The sequence below is a fragment of the Sceloporus undulatus genome, chromosome 3, assembly GCF_019175285.1.
Source record: "Sceloporus undulatus isolate JIND9_A2432 ecotype Alabama chromosome 3, SceUnd_v1.1, whole genome shotgun sequence".
Taxonomy (NCBI): Eukaryota; Metazoa; Chordata; class Lepidosauria; order Squamata; family Phrynosomatidae; genus Sceloporus; species Sceloporus undulatus.
In genome coordinates, this window is record NC_056524.1 from 167,684,806 (window position 1) to 167,703,733 (window position 18,928).

At 39.1% G+C, this 18,928-nt stretch overlaps 1 protein-coding gene across 4 annotated transcripts in view; it reads right to left on the bottom strand.

Annotated features, from left to right (window-relative positions):
- CTNNA3 (catenin alpha 3) overlaps positions 1 to 18,928 on the bottom strand; it is a 1,027,502-nt gene that overhangs the window by 75,298 nt on the left and 933,276 nt on the right. For 2 of the 4 annotated variants that reach the window (XM_042459353.1, XM_042459352.1), the window contains one exon: positions 15,064 to 15,245. In XM_042459353.1, the coding sequence (XP_042315287.1) occupies positions 15,064 to 15,245 (182 nt within the window). Of the gene's footprint in view, positions 1 to 11,808; positions 12,152 to 14,719; positions 14,805 to 15,063; positions 15,246 to 18,928 lie in introns of those variants that run through there. The other 2 variants (XM_042459355.1, XM_042459354.1) reach the window with 2 other exon arrangements.

The window sequence follows — 18,928 nt, forward strand, 5'->3', positions numbered from 1 at the left end:
ACAGTGCACTCCAGGTGGGAAGACCTGGACACTGGACTGTGTGTTTGTTGAGATTAGAGGGGAATTTGCTTCAGCACTGACGGCTGGGCATACCCACATGGAGATATGAAGAATGGACATAAATTAAGCCTCAGAGGAGACTTTACACAATGTGCATCCAACAATGGAAAATCACCAATGAGTGTGAGTTGACTGAAGATGTTTCATACATTACCTGGATGGTATGAATAGCTCCAGATAAATTTCAGACATTCCCCAGGCAATATGCTAATCCCCTCCCTGCCTCCCACGTCACATAATGTATCCATTACCTGAGACGGGCCAGTGTGCACAATCCCATGCTTGTGCTGTTTCACCACATTCTCCAAGCCTTAATATTCAATGTCCACAACTACCAATATTCATTCACATTCTTTCTTGTCCTCTGATCAGCCATAACAAATGCCTACATTCACAAGTTACACACACCAGTGACTCATATTCACATGCACCTATATTTGAACTCATAGAGGTATACAGTAAGCATAAAATCTTTTCAGGCTAAGGAAAGGCTCTTCTTCACAATCAGTGAAACAAAGGCTTTACTTCCTATGTTGAACCTGTGATACACACAGCCAACATAATCTGGGACACACCAAACCTAACCAATGTATTTTAGCTTTCCAAGCACTTGGTTATTCCCCCTCACTGCTGCAGATGGAAATAGGCAATCCATGGAATCCCTCGTGAGTTACCATTAATGTCTGGTAGATGAGGTTTACTTTGATGCAAGTTCTACAAGATTTAAGTATAAATACATACAAGATGCTTTTTAGTACATAGGAAATAATCACATTAAAAGGAGTGTACTGAATCTGAAAAGAAGATGCCAGAATTCATCCACTGGGACTGCCTACAGATGGCCTCTTCATCCTTAATAAATGATCAGGGAAGAAATCCAAAGAAGTGACAGCCTGAGCCACTATTATTTTCTGTTTTTTTCCATGCAATATTTCCCACAGCCAAAAAGGTCAGCTGTTTTGTTATTTTACCAACTGCTTATCTCTCCAGCTGTGGAAATCATTTTGTATGGCTCTCCAAGTTTTAACTCCAAGTTCTCTTTGCCTCATTCCCTTCGGTCTAACTCCCTGAGATGATCTTGGACATTTTAGGGCTTCATGGCCAATCCTATGAAGAAAATAATAAGTTCAACCTTGATGGGTTCTTAGGGATCTTGAAAGAAGGGTTGTCATGACATCTCTCTGGATGGGACAGCAGTATGTCTTGCTACCTCAGTCATTGGAGCTCTGCCTAACAACTGTGACCCATGTGCAGCCAGGAAAAGAAATCCTGCAGAGGGTCACCCCACACAGCCACTGCAAAGGCATTCAAGGCCACTCCTTTGAAATCCAAATATAACTTCAGTCATCCAGATGCTTTGATGTGAAGATGAACACTGGGGAAGGAATATATACACACAGCAATGTCATCCTATTTCAATTGCCTCCAGCAATATTTTTCACTCACATCCGGGTGCTTTTAAAAAAAACTGAGGTAAGTGTACAATGCCCCTGTCAGAATCTAGGTCTAAATGCACAAAATAGAGAATACATTCATCAAAATGTTTGAATAGCTTCCTTTAAAAAAAAAAGGTAATATTATTGTATTTTGTAAAAATTACACCAAAAAAATTAAATGAAGCAAACTCATCTGAACCTGAAAATACATTTGAATATATATTTGCTTTGGAAAAGGCTGATATTGTACAGTTCACTTTTTCCCTATCTCCTTTCTGGCATTTCTAATTGCCTTTTCAGCACTGGAAAGAAAATCTAATCAAAACAATGGTCTCCTCTGCATGAGACATGACTTAAGAGCCTGGCTCTGTGCTATACTTGACCTATGAAAAGCAGCCAACTTGTCAAGTCTGCAGGCTACCTTGCAATAGTCACCAGAACAGGAAAACTCAGAGGTATAAGCATGTGAGAGTGGGGTGAGATATGAACATACTGCACTGCAAATATAAATTCTGCCAGAAATTTTCTTTCAGTTCCTCAATTTCTAGTATTGCTGCAATTTAAAGGTCCCTTGAACCTTTAGAAATATCCTTTAGGCATTCAAAGAAAAGGGGCAGGCAAAATCATGAAGAGGATGCAAACATAGAACTTTATTGCACCTGTTTTCCCCCCATTATGGGTACGGGGATGCTCATGTGTGCATGTGCGACCAGTCAAAAATGGATTTTATCGCACACCAAAGCGTCCTCCAAAAGGCCCCGTTCTGTCCCCCTGGCGCCAAGCCGTCCCCGTTCAGTGCTGAGGGGTGCCATTTTCCTCAGTCAGAAAACTTCTGACCAGAACATTTAACGCCCCTCAGGACTGAATAAAAAAATTAGCATCAAAAAGACGTGGGTTAAATGGGTCTAGCACATGGGGCCACTCTCTGAATTGCTTCAGTGATTTGGTTCAAGTGCAAACCAGGGTCACTTAAACTGCTTCAAACTGATTTGTGAACTGGTTTAAAATGTAGTGAGAATGAGGCCTTAAGAAGACATTTCATCCCCAAGTATATATTCCTCTTTTGGATAAGGAAACATCATATTTTGAATTTATGTATTACGTTTAATTTTTATATATTTACATAACCATATGTGTTTATATTATTTGGATTGTAGGTTTTTTATGTCCACAAAAGCTCACACTAAAATAATAATAATAATAATAATAATAATAATAATAATAATAAACGATTATTGGATTATGACTAAAATATCCAACTTTCTTGGCTAATGTTTTCTGCACAAACCTCAAGGCTTTTTTTAAAAAATAAAAACCAAGTGTTTGCACAATTTTTTTCTGCAAAAAAGTCTCAAACCCCCCCCCCCAAAAAAAAAACCCTTACAGTGATTGACCATTATCTTAAGATGTTGAAATAGCTTTTGCCATTGAGGATGAGAAAATTTGTAAGTATTTTTCGTATTACCGAGGTCTTTCTCAGTGGCTGCATGATATGCATTCAAAGTTAAATATATATGGTTTGTTTGGTTAGTGAGGCAGTGTGGCATAATGGTTTGAGTGTTGGACTACAACTCTGATTCCCAGCTTGGCCATGAAACCCACAGTGTGACCTTGGGAAAACCACATACTCTCAGTCTCAGGGAAAGGCAATGGCAAACCCCTTATGAACAAATTCTGCCAAGAAAACTGTATGATAGGTTCGCTTTAGGGCCTCCGTAAGTCAGAAATAACTTGAAGGCATACAACAACAACAACATTTTCTTAGAAATACTTTTTAATATATATTCATGAATTCCAATTTGATATGATTTCACAAGTAATGGTGATCCAATAGCCTGTTCACCAGAGATAGTTTCTATCTCACCCATGGAAATTTGTCCTTCAGAACACTGAGAAATGGAGATCATGGAGGTCATGTAGACCATGTTATGTTGCTCTTTAGCAGTATACATTTCCAGCCCAAACAGGCAAAGTGACCTCAAAGGGGAAAATACTGCTATTGCATTCAAAATGGCAAACACATTCAAAGGGTGACATTTTCTATGCTTCTAAATATTTTTATTTCTGGTACCAAACCTACTGATGCATCTGTCTCCCCTTAGGCTGGACTTACACTTGAAGAGAACTTTTTAAAATCTTACCTCTACAGCAAGCTGTACTGTAAGGCTAACCAGCCATACCTTTACATCATTAAAACTTTTAGGGCTTCTGGCTGAAGAGCCAGCTTTTTTATTCAGAATCTTAAGAATCTCTATTTGTTCAGGGTGAAGAACTCCTCTATTTTCAGTACAAAGAAGAACCTAAAAATAGTAGTTACTTGTTTATATACCGATGTATCTGGAAAAGACTATAATGAAACATTTCTCCTCAAAATATATTTACCAGTTTTTCCAGCCTTTTACCCAAGAAGAGATAATATCCAGGATCATAAGCTGCTCCACGATTCTTGAAGTTCAAATGCATTTTGTCAGGGGTGAGAAAAATTGGATTTATGCTCTCAGTTATGGATTCTGAAAGCATCATTCATGCATGTGCTGTGTGAGCATCAGCACAACATGGTTTAGAATACAGGTATGGATCCAAGAAACATGTGACACTCTTGTTCCAATTTCATGTGGCTCAGTTTTCAACATCCATTGTAGCAATAATTTCTGATCTGTCTTTCCCATAGCAGACAGAGAAAGAAGGAGCAGAGGGTGTCAGAATTGCATTATTTGTGTATTTTAAAATTTCTAACCTAGCTAGTGTTCCCAGGTCAAAAAGATATTAATCCTTTCTGTTCCAGCCCTAGTTGAGGTTAAAAGTGGACTTTGTCAAAACATTTTACAATTGTTTTTAAAGTCTTGTGATTTTGAGGCCCAATCTCAAGATGTGGGGATGGCCCCTTGGTGAAGCCACAAAGCATGACACTTTAGGCATCAATCACAGTTATTCAGAACATGCCTTTTAAATAAACAGCACAAGGTGAGGACATGCTGCTGAGGCTGGAAATGAAGATACACATCTTGTATAGAACATAATGTTCACAGGTTTAATTGAATTGAATTCCTTCTCACCTGCTTAGGGAACCTGGATAAGGAACATTTAATCCTGCCTAGCTGCTTCTGCCAATAAGGGTATGTGTGCCCTCAGGCCAAGCCAGACACCAGAAAACTGTTCAAGGAAGAGATGTTAGATGGTAAAAGTCAGAACCAAAGACTGATGCCCCTGACATTTGCAATTCTAAATATAATATATCTGCTTTATAGATTTGTGAACATCTCCTAAGTTACAGCTTAACTATACAAGGGACAGAATATGGAAGTTGTATTCCCACAAACAAATTTTAGGTGCCTGTTTGCTTTTTCACACCAAAAGCAGGGAAATTCACTCCCTACTCTTCTTTACATACATACACTGCCAAAATCTGCTTTGACCCTGAGAACAGGACAGGGACTTTTAGGCAATTTAAAAACATTTTGACAGAGTCCACTTTTAACCTCAACTGGGGCTGGAGCAGAAAGGATTAAATATAAAAAGGAAGACGTTTTGCTGCCTGCCAGCATTTATCCCAGAGATGAGAAAATCTCCTGTGAAACAGCCTGTTCCCATCAACGTTGCCCCAGTACCAGTCCATCCAAATCTTCCTATTATTTCCAGAGTTTTATTTCCAGATTTATTGTAAAAGAACATCTCTCTCTCTGACTCTCTGAATCATCTTCAGTCTCTACTGCAGCCTTTGTTTTGGTTCACTTATCAGGTTTTTCAGTTCCTCAACCTCTTGCCTAGACTCACAAACTTGCAGCCACTGCCAGGCCATACCAGCACGAATGGCAGCAACAGAAACAAGGAGAGAAGCGCTATCCTCTCTGACCCACTGGTCTGTTGACCCACTGCCATACCTCTTCTTTCACTGGAGGAGCTTTCCCCCATATTCTCTCCTGTGTGATCAATGCACCTGTGGAGGTTTCAAAGACAGAGGAGGAAAGAAAGCTCAGATGAGCTTCCAAGGTTGCTTTCAATTGCAGATAGCTAATAATTTTGCAAGGTTGTTTTCAGCACACAATAACTGCAAGCAGCATATTCTTGAGCAAGGTAAATAGGTACAGCTTCCTAGAACATGTTAGAAATTGTAGAATATACAAGAAAAATGCACATTACCTGTCACTAAAACAAAACAATACAAAACCCCTTGGGCACTGAACCTGGATCTGTCCAGCATGTAAAAACCACTGTAGGCACAATACAGTACATGTTTTCCTAGTCTGAACTATCTTTTTGTAATCTATACAATGTCAGACCAAGATAATAAAGTCTAAAAAAGATTACATAAGCCTTACCTATCTCAACCACAGTGGGAAAACATTCTTGGCAGTGCCATCTGTACGTGAAATAAGAAAATGAAAGCAAATGCAAAAGTGTTCCAGCACGGGAAATGAATGCAATGAAATAATCCACATCTGGCATGGTCTATCCCCATTTTCAAATCAAAGTCCTTGGAATCACAGTAGAATAGCATCTTGTCTACCCAGTTGTGCAAAAACTGATTTGTCCATCTATTCCAGCTCAGGAGAATGAGTGGGTGCTGACCATTAAGTCACAGCAGTTTTCTTTCTGAATCTTAAATACAAACATGAACACAAGCACACTCAGAGAAGCCATTTTCTACTGGACAGTGAGTCACATTAGCTGCCTGTGGTGAGGGGTGATGCGGCTTTCAGTAATGAAGACAACAACATATTTCTCATCTCTGCTTCTAATAACACTGAGATTGATTTTATCCATAACTTATCCATAATGAATAGGTCTACCACCCATAATGAATAGGTATACCACAGAGTCTGAGCTTTAAAAGGGGTGCATCTACAGTACAGATACAACACAGTTTGGCACCATTTTAAATGCTGTAACTCTATTCTATGGAGTTCTGGGATTTATATTATTACAAGTGTTTGCCAAAGAGTGCTGGTGCCTCACCAAACTACAAATCAGGTTCTGTAGGATGGAGCCATGGCAGGTAAAGTGGTGTCAAGCTGCATTATTTCTACAGTGTAGAGACACCAACAGTTTCTTAGGAGGGAATTAAGCCCCTAAGGTTGGAAACTGAACACACCTTTAACGTGTTGTTGAATTGCAACCCTCAGCATTCTTAACAATTGACAAAAGCCCCACTCCTGACTCAGACCCAGGCTATAATATAATGCAAGAAGCCAGATGCTCAGGATGAATTGAAACTTTAGATCAAGTAAGCCATAAGGCATAATGCATTGTATATAGGAAAATTCAGGCTGCCATTATGGCAAAACACAGAGAAAAACATGCGCAGTAAAATGCCTGCATTTAGAAGCATTGCTCATGAGGATGTTTTTTCATGAAATAAAAACAAACCTGGAAATGGAAATTCAGTAAGAGAAGGGAAAAAAACCCAGAAGTTTTGGTCAAAAATTAATTTACTCTATGACCAGACCATCTCCTAAATGTATAGTTATAAATTTCCCCCAGGAGCTCAAACAAGATGTAAAGAAGATTATTAAAGTCAGTCACTCTTATTATTAACTCTGATGAACATTTAATAATCACAGACAATTCCATGAAGCACTGCAGAGAGCATACAATTCTTGTATTCAAGACAACCAAATATAAATTATACACTGTTACATCATTATTTGTATCTATATTCTTTTAAGAAATACTCCACTAGGATTAGAGCACACATACTAAATGCATATGTGATCAATTTAAAGAAGCAATAACAACAGAGGTATTCAGGCCTATCAAATTAATATAGTGTAAGAAGCAGGATGGACACTAAACAGTTTGTGTCCCTGTGTGAAACCTTCCACTAAGAAATGGCCATATCAAAAAGTGAAATAATTCCCATTTTGTTTCATATGATCAAATTTATAGGAACAGTGTTGTAATGGACAGCTGCTTGTGAGCCATCTAAGCAGGAAAATTCCATCAAATAAAAGTGTGTTTACAATGACTAATTAAAGAAGGAATAGGTTTCTGTGACTGCCAATGCTGCTCTGCACCAAGACTACCAAAATAATGTATCCAGCATCTTAAATGCAAAGGGGGCTATCAGATTATTGTGTACTCTTGTCAGCATTACAAATTATAACACTGTACATCATAGTAACAGTCCATTATCAAGATAATCTCACTTATGCTGCATAATTTTACCCCAGGGGAGTAGGAGATACTTTTAGATTGAATTCCCTCCCTACTCCTGCTCGGGCTTGAAGCTTGGTGTTTTATTCTCAGCCATGTTGGGACAAATATTTTCCATGGTTCAGGGAAATATATGTGTTATGCACAAATGTAATTATATTTAAAGCTAAGCAAATTTAAATTTGTCCATTGCCTAGCAATGAGAACAGAAGGTGCACAAGAAGGAAAGGTTAGACGTTTTGTTAATTGGCTGTTCCCTGTGTTGACAAGATCCCTTGATGTGCTTGATTTATAGGTAAGGCACCAAACAACTCCCAACAACACCTGACATTCTCAGTGGCAGAAGGCTGTTTGGTTGCTGAGGTCAAGTCAGTATATTTAAACACCTTAAACTAAGCAGATTTACATGCACAACCCTGTTTGTCATGGAGACAAACCAAATAATTCCTCATTCTGTTTACTTGTTTACTTTACTACGTACAAATCATTTGAATCAGATATGCACATTAAAATGAGGTCATAAATAGAAATCAAAAGTAGGAAACTTGATGGTTTGTTTGTTTTTTGCTCTCTCTCTCTCCCTTTCTTTTTGGTATAACTTAAAAGAACCAACTGGAAGGGGGGTTGTTATATTTTGGGATATCCAGTGATACATCCTTTAGAAGTTGCTGTGTTTGTCCTCAGTAGTAACCATTTTGATTTCCTGCACACAATGAGGTGAATATGGTGGCGGGAACATGGAAAATAGTTGCACAGAGGGGGAACTGGTGTGGTAATTTGGTAAGGAACTACCTATGGATGAGAAGGGAGGGGACAACACTGCTCATGGGTATTACAACCTATTTATTTTGGCAATGGTGCAAATGTTTGCAACTGGTGCAAGTGCAAATGTGGCAATATGCTGCGATATGCATATTAAAAAGCAGGAAATGCATGACATAGCCAATCTAATGTGTGAACCGTGGTATGTGGGAAACAGTATGTGACAAGAAGGGAGAATTGCTGTGCTGTGGGTTTTGTTTAAAGTTAACCCAAAGTACCAAAATGTGAGCTTTATACAGAAAAGCTATTTCTGATATACTTTAATACAACTGAATTTGCTTGCTCCCACTGTGCATTTTTCAGAGTAAGTTCACATACTGACAAGTGTCCATTTAATTAGAAATGTGCCATGCTATGAAGATGCAGTTCCTTGCTCTAATTTGTCATATGCATAGAGACCATTTCACCACATACACCCACTCACACATATCATGTGAAAGGAAATAGACTAAACATGAAACAAAGGGGCATGAGCTACTCCTGTCTCCTTCATTACAATTTCCTTTGCTCTCCTCACATGAACGATGACTTTCATGTCACACAACACATATTAAAATGTGCAGTTCACTAAAAGAGGATACAGTGATGTCTGACAACTCTGTTAGTACTAAAAGCCAACATATAAATTCATGGGTGTTAGACCCACTCAGGATGGGTCTCGGATGAAAGCCAGTGTACTCCTGGATAATATTTGCTGAGGAATATGAGATGGAAAGTACAGTTCCATTCATGTCTTGCTGGTAGGTTTTCCGCACACAACTTACTGTCCACTGTATCAAGAGAATGCTGGAGTCGTTTCACATGTCATCATTAGCCCTGGTGGCACAGTGGTTAAATGCCAGTACTGCTGCCACAAGGTTGTGAGTTTGATCCCAAGGTTCTAAGACTGACCTATCCTTTTGTAGGTCAGTAAAATGAGTGCCCAGCTTGTTGGGGGCAATTGGCTTACAGATTGTAAACCACTTAGTGAGTGCTAAGCTCACTAATAAGCGGTATAGTAATGTAAATGCTAAATGCTATTGCTATAATTATGATTCTGTTTTAACCAACATGACTGCATATTGTGACATCTTGGGGTTTGTAGCCAGGCACTAGCCCTCTCTGGAAGAGAATTCAAAATACCTTTCTCACAGTTGAATGAAGACACGGTGGTCCAGGAGGCTTCCTTTGTCTTCCTGTGGATGGCTGCACAAATGCAATGAATTGGCCGGCCAGATACCCCTTGTACCTCATCTTCCCTTGGCCATTTAGTGGCTGTTCAAAGGAACACCCAGTCAGAAAAACAGGTTGGTGGCTCAGAGATTTTGCTGTGGTGGGTGGTGGTGCTGACTGCCATGGCCAAAATAATAAAAAATATTATTTCTATCCTGCTTTTTGCCAGGCAATCAAGGCAGCGTTCAACAAATTTAAATACATCCATATATACATAGTGCCCCCTTAAAACAAGATTAAACAGTATAAGATTAAAAACTACATATTAAAATCTGAATGATCCACATAATAGTCATCATGGGCAGAGTTCGATAGATGGGAGTTTTATTCGTGGCCAAGTATTCTAAAGAATGTACACAATTACACCTGCATATGTCACTACCAAGACGCCAGCCATATCATTAGAATTAAGGAACTCTGAGCTAAGGGATGTGTTCTGAGTGCAAGAACTAAACTGATTTCACAGTCTTTCCAAACAATAATCCAATTGTGATAATCCAATTGTGATATCACTTTAACTCCCATACCTTCATCCTGTGGAATCCCGTGATTAGTAGTTTGTTAGGGTACTGTATTTAGAAATCTCTCCTCGAAAACTATGGTGCTATGGTCCAGTGAACTGCACTAGAAAATTCTAAGCACTTCACCAAAGAAATAAATCCCAGGATTCCATAGAATGGAGCCACAGACTGAAGTGGTATGAAACTGCTATAGTGCTGCAGTGTGGATATACCTGCTGACACTGTGAAATAATTGGGAATTAAAAATCCTTGTCAATGTACTGCACAATACACAGGAAACTACCAAACCATCCAAATCAACTTTGTGATCACTGGCATCTTATGCAGGCTCTTCTGTAAGTATGGCTTATTTGTAGAAGTCTTAATTGTATGGGTAGCACTTACTGCAAGATGACATGATACAAAGTTGGAATTTGTTCTTGCTGACATCAGTGGAATAAGCATCATCACTAAGTTGCCTTGTCAATTTAAGTGAGATGTTATTTCAGATAATTTAGTCTAGCTCTGATCCATGGTTTCTAAAGAGAAGTGTGATCTTATGTATTATTGAGTGATTGACTGGCTGTGTTTGATCTGGAGGCTCCCTACCTGCAAGGATCTGTGCAAATAAACTAGAGACCAGAAATTTAAAGTTTTTACCCCAAGGCATTTAATTAATCCCAGGGATGAGAGACTAATAAACACTGGGTTATAAAATGAAGAATATTTGTTTGCCGGTAATTTGAGGGTAAAACCAGTGTATTTAACAGTGGAATAAGAATTTTGGCTTCCCCTGGAAAGTTTACTTTATTGTCAAAATTTCTAGCATTTCTGGAAGAAAGAGACACTGAAAATAAATCACACTTAGAGCACATATTTGCTGTGTGTTCCTTCCCTTGGCATCTTTCCATGCTCTCTTTTTCTTTTCTTTTCTTTTTGATGTCTGAAGTATATTACCAAAGGAACAAATAAAGTTTTAAGTTACTGCAATGCTACAAATTGGGAAACCATGGCTTGCATATGGAATATGTCTATTACAGTCAGGAAGTACAGATGACTTCTGGGCCAGTAGATTTTTGGCCAGGCTTTCACATTTCCTATTGCCTTCTATTCCCTCCATCACCATCACCCAGAAACCTTTTCTAGGAGGTTGGAAAGGTTGGATTTGTGAACATTTTGAGAGGTTGTGGTGGGGTTTATGGGGCAAGTAAATAATTGGTGGAGATTGGTCCGCTTTTCAGTGCATTGACTGCAGCATCCTGAGCAGAATTCCACTCTGGGTGTTTCCACTGAATTAAAACCATTGCTTATAACACAATCCCATTTCATTTCCATTACCACTGACAGGTAGTTCAACCCATGAGAGAGAGGTTCAAAGGCTCTCTCTGCCAAACCTTTCTTTTGAGAAAGGTTTCCCATACTTGGATCTCTCTTCTAGACTGCATATGTTGTATGTGATGGTAGAGAAGGGCAGTGTTTGTGTTTTGCTTTGATTAAATAGTAGGGTCATTGCAGTAGATTTGCACATTAGAAAAGCTGAGGCATTTTTGCATAGGAATCAGGATACTGATTTAGGATGAATACTGTAACATCTCAGGAATATAGTTTCATTTGACTTTGTAATTCTCCTGGGGTTAACTGAAAATTCAGCATGAAATTGTTCAGTCAGAGAATCAACTTAATGATCTTTCCTTGGAGGTTTCAGAAGGAATATAGGAGGATATTTTTTTCTTTATCACTTTTTTTCATCCCAGCATCAAAGGGAAAGGCAGTGGCACTTAGGACTATGTGATTACATTTGCCTTTTATCAGAAAGATTTCATAAAAGCTGACAGATAGACTTGTTATGATCCAAAGAGCTACAGGCCTGTCTCCAACTGATTCCAGTAACGGAATTTTTCTGATATCCTGCTTCAGATGCAACTTTCCAAATTATATAAGAGACTGGACTATAAGATCCCTTGAAATCTGAGAAGAAGAAAAAGTAACATTAGGTAGGAATGGGGAAACTGGACAGTTTTGCTTTCTTGTGCATTCAGTTTTTTGAAAGCTTCCCAACCCATCCAAAATATGAAATTTGTGAATTGTCACACATTCTTTAAAAATTATCCTCAATTTGAACTTGTTCTAAATTCAACAGGTACTGTTAATGCAGCATAGGAAGTAGCATGTTGTGCTATGTAGATATAAAAGATGAGGCATCGCTCAGCCCCTGTCTTCATAGGCCAAGAGGCCCATTTTCCTCCTGTTCTGACCTTATCCTGTTCAGGTAAAACACATCCCAAACCACAGTTCTGGTATGAGCAGCCCAGATGACATTCAGTATGTTCCATGCCAAAACTGGGGTGTAACAGCCTTAAAATGGTTTTTGAAAATATACCTGTTGCTCTGAGTCTCCTGGAAACAACCAGAGCTCTCTGTTCTTGTGCCATGGTGGCTGTGTGCATGGTCATCTCATTGAGTCACCTGGCACAACTACCACCATCATAAGTTGCTTGTTCTGAGGTTAGAACGAGGCACCAGAGTGTGCCCAACACTGAAAAGTTAAGTTCACTATCCCCTGGGCTCAGATAACCAATGTTAATTTCATTCTCCCACTTTCAAGTGTTTTAAACCACAATAATCCCCCCTCTTTACGAAGGAGCACCATTGCGAGCTCACAATGAGGGGGAGCCTGGAGGAACATGTGTTATGAGGCTTCCTCTTCCTGGAAGCCCATATGGTTTGTGTGAGCAATGAGAAGTGTGAGAAAATTCTGCCACTTGTGCAGTTGGACTAACAAGAAAAACTAAAGAAGGGCTCAGTGAAGGCTTCACTCTGATGTATTTTCTGACAAGGTTTCAATGCTGTTGGCCAGTTTTGAGTTCTGCCTGCACTCTCTCAATGTTTTGCTGCTTATCATTATGGTGATTTATTTTGGTTCACATCTATGTGATTCCTCAGGATTTTTGGTACCACCTCATAGCAAGCTGCTCAATTTTCATAAGAACCACACAGGGGCTTCTGCCCATGTGTAATCCCACATCTGTCACTCTGGAGTGACCCAGAAGGCAGGCTGGGTTAGTTAGTTGCCAGCAGATAACCCAGCAAGTGGGCTGGAGGAGTTGGTTGTCACAAGTAGACAGGTGGGTTGACCTGGACCCTTGCTGGAGCCAAGAACCTTCAACTGTAGTCAATAAAGCTGTGTCCCGTTTTATGTCATCATTCTTTGTGCCATTTTTGTCAAGTGACACCTTGTTTCTGTGTTTTTCCATCCCAAATATGAAGACAATGTGTGAATTTGACCAAGCTCTTATAAAATACGAAGTGAAACAAAATCCTTAACAATTCCCAATTAGAAAGGGGATATTGGGAGTCCTTTTGCCTATGTAAAATGATACCCTACAGTCTTTTTTAAATCCTTGTCATGGATTTGGGGGGAAAACTGTGTAGATGATTTCATTGTCTCAAGAGGGGAAGAGAGTTAGAAAGGAAGCAATTTGTTGACCAATTTCTTTCTGTATAAAAAAAAACAAACTATTCAGTCTGCTACACATCTGTCAGAATGTTTGCTCACCTAGCCAACAACACATCATGCTTGTCAGTGGGATTGCAATAGCCTTAATGCTTATCTGTTACTAAGGAAATCCAAGACACATCCTTAACACACAGTGTACTGAAGTGATACCTAGGTAGGTGACAGGCCATTAAACAGACTGAATGTTCAGCCAAGAGGCAGTTAGCAGTTTTAGTTTGCTTTACTGCTCCGAAGGTACTTTTATATTAAAAAATAATAACTGAAGAGCAAAGAAAGTTACAGTCAGCCCTCCATATCCACAGATTCTGCACCCACAGATTGCATCATGGCTTGAAAATACCCCCCCCAAAAAAACCCAAATCCAAAAAGTAAACCTTGATTTTGCCATTTTATATAAGGAACACAATTTTTCTACACCATTGTATACAATAGGATTTGAGCATCCCCAGATTTTGGGATCCACAGGAGGTCTTGGAAACAAATCCCAGCAGTTACCAAGGGCCTACCGTATATGCTTTGATTCAGTGAAAGCTTCCACAAAGCAGATTTAGGAAGACAGTGGAGGCTGTATGGGCTGGGAAAAATTTCAAATTATCCCTTTCTTTTCCACAAATGGAAGCCTCTACTAAATCAAAGAGGATTCCATCAGCAAAGGGACATATATCAGTTACATCTCATTTTGCAGAAATAGCTGTTAGATGTACTGTGATTGTTTATGTTGTTTGCATAGATATAGTCTGATACATTACCATTTTGAAAAAACCCAGTGTGGTATGGAAATGAAAAAAACAACAACACAAGGATTACACAAGGAGCTTGTCTATTCAAACAGTTTAAATTGCTTTAATATGCAAGTTCCCTTCCCAGCTGTTGTAAGAGATTTCCCATTTTCACTATCCTTTGATTACTTTGAAAGGCATGACACTTGAACTAGTATGAAATTGGTATGAATTTCTACTACAGACAAGCCCAAAGTCCACAATGAAGAACCAAGGCTGGGTAAATTCAAGACATTTTCATATGAAATGAGACTTCACATGACTTCACTCCTATTAGGTCACTTCACTGTTTAACAGAGCTAAAGGGATCATCCAGAGAGGATAGCTTCAAGCAAAAGAGAAGGAAAACAAAGAGAACCAAGATAAACATTGCATTGCCTCTCCCCAGGCAAGCACAGCACAATAGTTTAAACATTCATTTTGACATTTCAATATTTCTCAAAGAATGCTTCTATTTTCAGTTCTATTTGTTGTGACACTTACTTGTCACCTGTCATTATAAAGCCTTTTTTGCGTCTCTTCATTTTGAATGTGACAATTGCTTCTAGCTGTTATGAAGGGGAGGGGATTTCCTGCATAATTACCTTGTGAAGTCTGTCATCTCCATCATAATCACACACATCCGTTTAGCCAAAACGATGATGTCGTTGCTGGTATCATCCCATATTTCAATCTCTGCATCAAGCCTGCTCTTGACTTTCTTAAAGTCAGCCACTTGTTCGGCAATCTTTTCTTTTTCAGCCTCTGGCAATTGAGTCATTTTTGCCTGCAATGGAAGATGGTTTGATTTGTAAAACATCTGCCTTTGTCAGAGGGTGTCCTCTTTTTGTGGAGGCAAATAGACATTAACAAAAGACTGCCCTGAACAAGATGTCATTCTGTAACAACAGCTGAGATCTCATCTTCGTATCTCTGGGCCATAAAGTCCAGCTAGGCCTACGTTGGGGACTTAAGTGCTGCCTCGCTGAGTGTTCTACATAGAGGTAAACATTTTCCTTGTTACATCTTCAGAATAATACCAGGGGCCCTTTCACACTAAACAATTATAGCATTATGATTCTACTTTAACTGCTATGGCTGCATCCTATGGGATCCCCCTGTTTGTAACTTGGGAAGGCATCAGAACTCTCTGGTTGAGAATTCTAAAGATCCCTCTCCAAACTGCAAATCTCAGAATTCAATAGTATGGGACCATGGCTATTAAAGTGAATATAATGCTGTAATTATAGAATGGGAAAGGGGACCCAAACCAGAATTAGGACAGTGGCACATGAGGAGAAAGGCTGATCTTATTTCTCGTTTTAGTGCTAATGTATGTGTCATTCTTCCGCTCCCTTCTTCTCTCCCTCCCTCCCTCCCTCCCTCCCTCCCCCCTCACACACATAAACCCAACACATATATACAAAAACTGATATTTGCCACATATTGTTGGCACGATTAGCAGTATTAGTTTTCATGGTTTTACGGTATCTACATCACACCGGAAAACAATTTTAGAAAGACCAGACATACTAAGCTCTGCCTAAATGTCTCATAAATGACCACCTTGTATCCTGTGCAAGGCAAAAGGCTCCATTTACAGGAGAAAACCTTTCCATATGGAGCAATATAGGAAAGGAATAGGGAGGATGCAATGATCACTGGATCATGTTCACCATCTTTTCTTTTTGTTCCCAAGCAAGAAGGCTTTTTAAAGCAAGTATCTGCTATAAAGGCTCAAATCAGGTTAAGGCATGAAATATGGATAAGCTGTTCAGTCATTTTGAAGGCCAATGTTCTCTTATTCCTTCTATTTATGCTTCAATTTCCAGGAATTGCCTGGAAGCCTGTATTTAGAGTTCTTTTTAATGATCGCCAGCCTCTTTGCAGCTGTCAATGATTATACCATCTGCCTTGCCAAAAGGCGGTCAGAATAAATGCTTGAGGAGGGACCATTCTCAAACTGCAATAGGAATGCCCCTGAATTTAAAATAAATAAATAAAATGCTAATGACTGACATATTCAGGAATGGGGAGGTAGCCTCAAGTTACAGGAATCCATTCACTTGAGTAGTCGCCATGGCACACATTAAATGCTTCGCAGTCTGGAAGAAAACAATTCAGTAGGGACCTAACTTGACCCTCTTTCTTGTTATTATGGTCACCTGAGAAAACAGCAACTTTAAACCTCCCATTGGCAGTAGCCCAAGCTCTCCTACTTAAGCAAAAATGCCAAATCCTGACATAAGTAGTCCATTATTTTAAAGTTACCATTTTAAAGTTACTCTTACTTAAGCAAAGACCTGTCCGCCACACCAAAATTGAATGCTTCACTGAGAGACACCTGGTTGCATTCAGGGTTATGTTAATAGACTTCCCATGCCTTTCACCCCTCTCTGCAGCCCCCTGAATGTCCTCTGGTTGTCTGAGGATCTTCAAGAAAGCTGGTGGCTGTGATGTGTTGGGTAGATGGTCAAATATCAGGCCTTGAACAAGTGGGAGTTGATTCCCAGACACCATGTCCTAGATTTTGGGGAGGGGATCCTTCTCAAGAATGCTTTTCAGGGAGCAAAGGAGGCCAAGGAAAATAATGGCAAATCCCCCTTGCACAAGTAGACTTCATGCACAATGTACTGGATGCAATTCAACAGTGCAATGAAAGGCAAGCACATCATACTACATTTCTTGTTAAATGCACTACAAATAATCTGCTTACAATTAGTTGATCTGCTCAAAATGTCTGACTCATTGTGTTTCAGGTACCATGAGGCCCTTTTCTTTAAATGCTTTCTTTATTTATTACATGTAAAAAAAACCAAGAAAATGTATTTGTATATGAGTATGGTACAACATCCTGGAAATATGTAAGAAACTGAGTGGTACCTTTAAAATAATGGACTACTGATGCCGGGATTTGGCATTTTAAACAAAATATAACACTTGTTTAACACAATTGTTTCAAGAAGTATGTAGAGAGATCTTGTAGCACCTTTGAGGCTAAGGACTGAAACAGACCTACTGGTAAAGCTGGCTTTGCCCATTCTGTCTGTGACTCCTTTGATGTATGTTAAAAATGGTGAGGAAGCATAACCTTCAAATGGTTTACAAACCGACAAAGAAAATCCAGCAAATGCTTTGCTCAGCCAAAGACCAGAGAGACCCTCTCACAGCCACAGGAGTTTACTGCATACCATGCAGCTGCGGACAAGTCTACATAGGGACCACCAAACGCAGTGTGCAAACAAGAATCAAGGAACATGAGAGACACTGCAGACTGGGCCAGCCAGAAAAATCAGCAGTAGCAGAACATGCCACAAACCATCCTGGGCATAAAATACTGTTTGAAAACACTGAAGTTCTGGACCATGCCAACCACTACCATGTCAGGATACACAGGGAAGCCATTGAAAGCCACAAACATCTGGATAATTTCAACCGGAAAGAAGAAACCCTTAAAGTGAACAAAATTTGGCTACCAGTCCTGAGGAACAGCAAAATAAGGACTCAGCAAATGCATATGGGAAACCATTCAGAGTCAGGGGCTTTCCCAGCAGATAATGATCACCAATTAGCAGACATTAATCCATGTTTGCATTAGTCTCTCAGCTTGAGGACAGCCATCAGCACAGAACAATACAAATGCAAATCACTCCTGCATTCCCAGGCTCACACAGTATATAAAGACCCACTTTTTCCAGGCAAAGCATTCTCTGAAGATGCCAGCCACAGATGCTAGTGAAACACCAGGAAGAAACTTTTCTGGAACATGGCCACATAGCCCGAAAACCCCACAAAAAACTATGTATGCCGGCCATGAAAGCCTTCAACTTTAGATGTTGAATTGTGACTTACTATTTATTGCACTCTATTATAAACTATATTACATTAAATCTTTCTTCACAAAGAGACCAATGCATTGGTCAACCCAAACAAAACACATGACCGTAATTCTAATATAACATAATATACCAAAATTCAATAAAACCACCCCCAAAATCAAGACATAAACAAATAGAGCACCATCAGCTATAGGTCAGCTATATGGAGATTTCTTGGACAGGAAAGTCAGAATATAATTTAATAATTTTCCTTTTTATGCAATTTGAGAATTTTGCAAATTATGAACTATATATCTGCATATTTTGTCATACAGTGTTGGTCTAAATTATTATAATGTAATTTAGACTATATTTTATCTTCCCAATTCTCATTTCTCTTTGTTTTTTAAATAGGTTTTTAAAAACCCATAACTGAATAGAAAAAAAAACCATACTGAGTGAGAATAATTTTGCTGAAAATAAATTTTCTGTTATACATTCTAGTCCACTCAGAATGGGAGATTGCTCATGTGGATTTGAGACACAAATGGAGATGCTTCTACAATGAAATGTGAATAAATTCAGTTATGTTAAAATGAATAATTTAAGATCATTTAAATCATTGAAAGACTGGACAGCTTCTTTTCAGTTT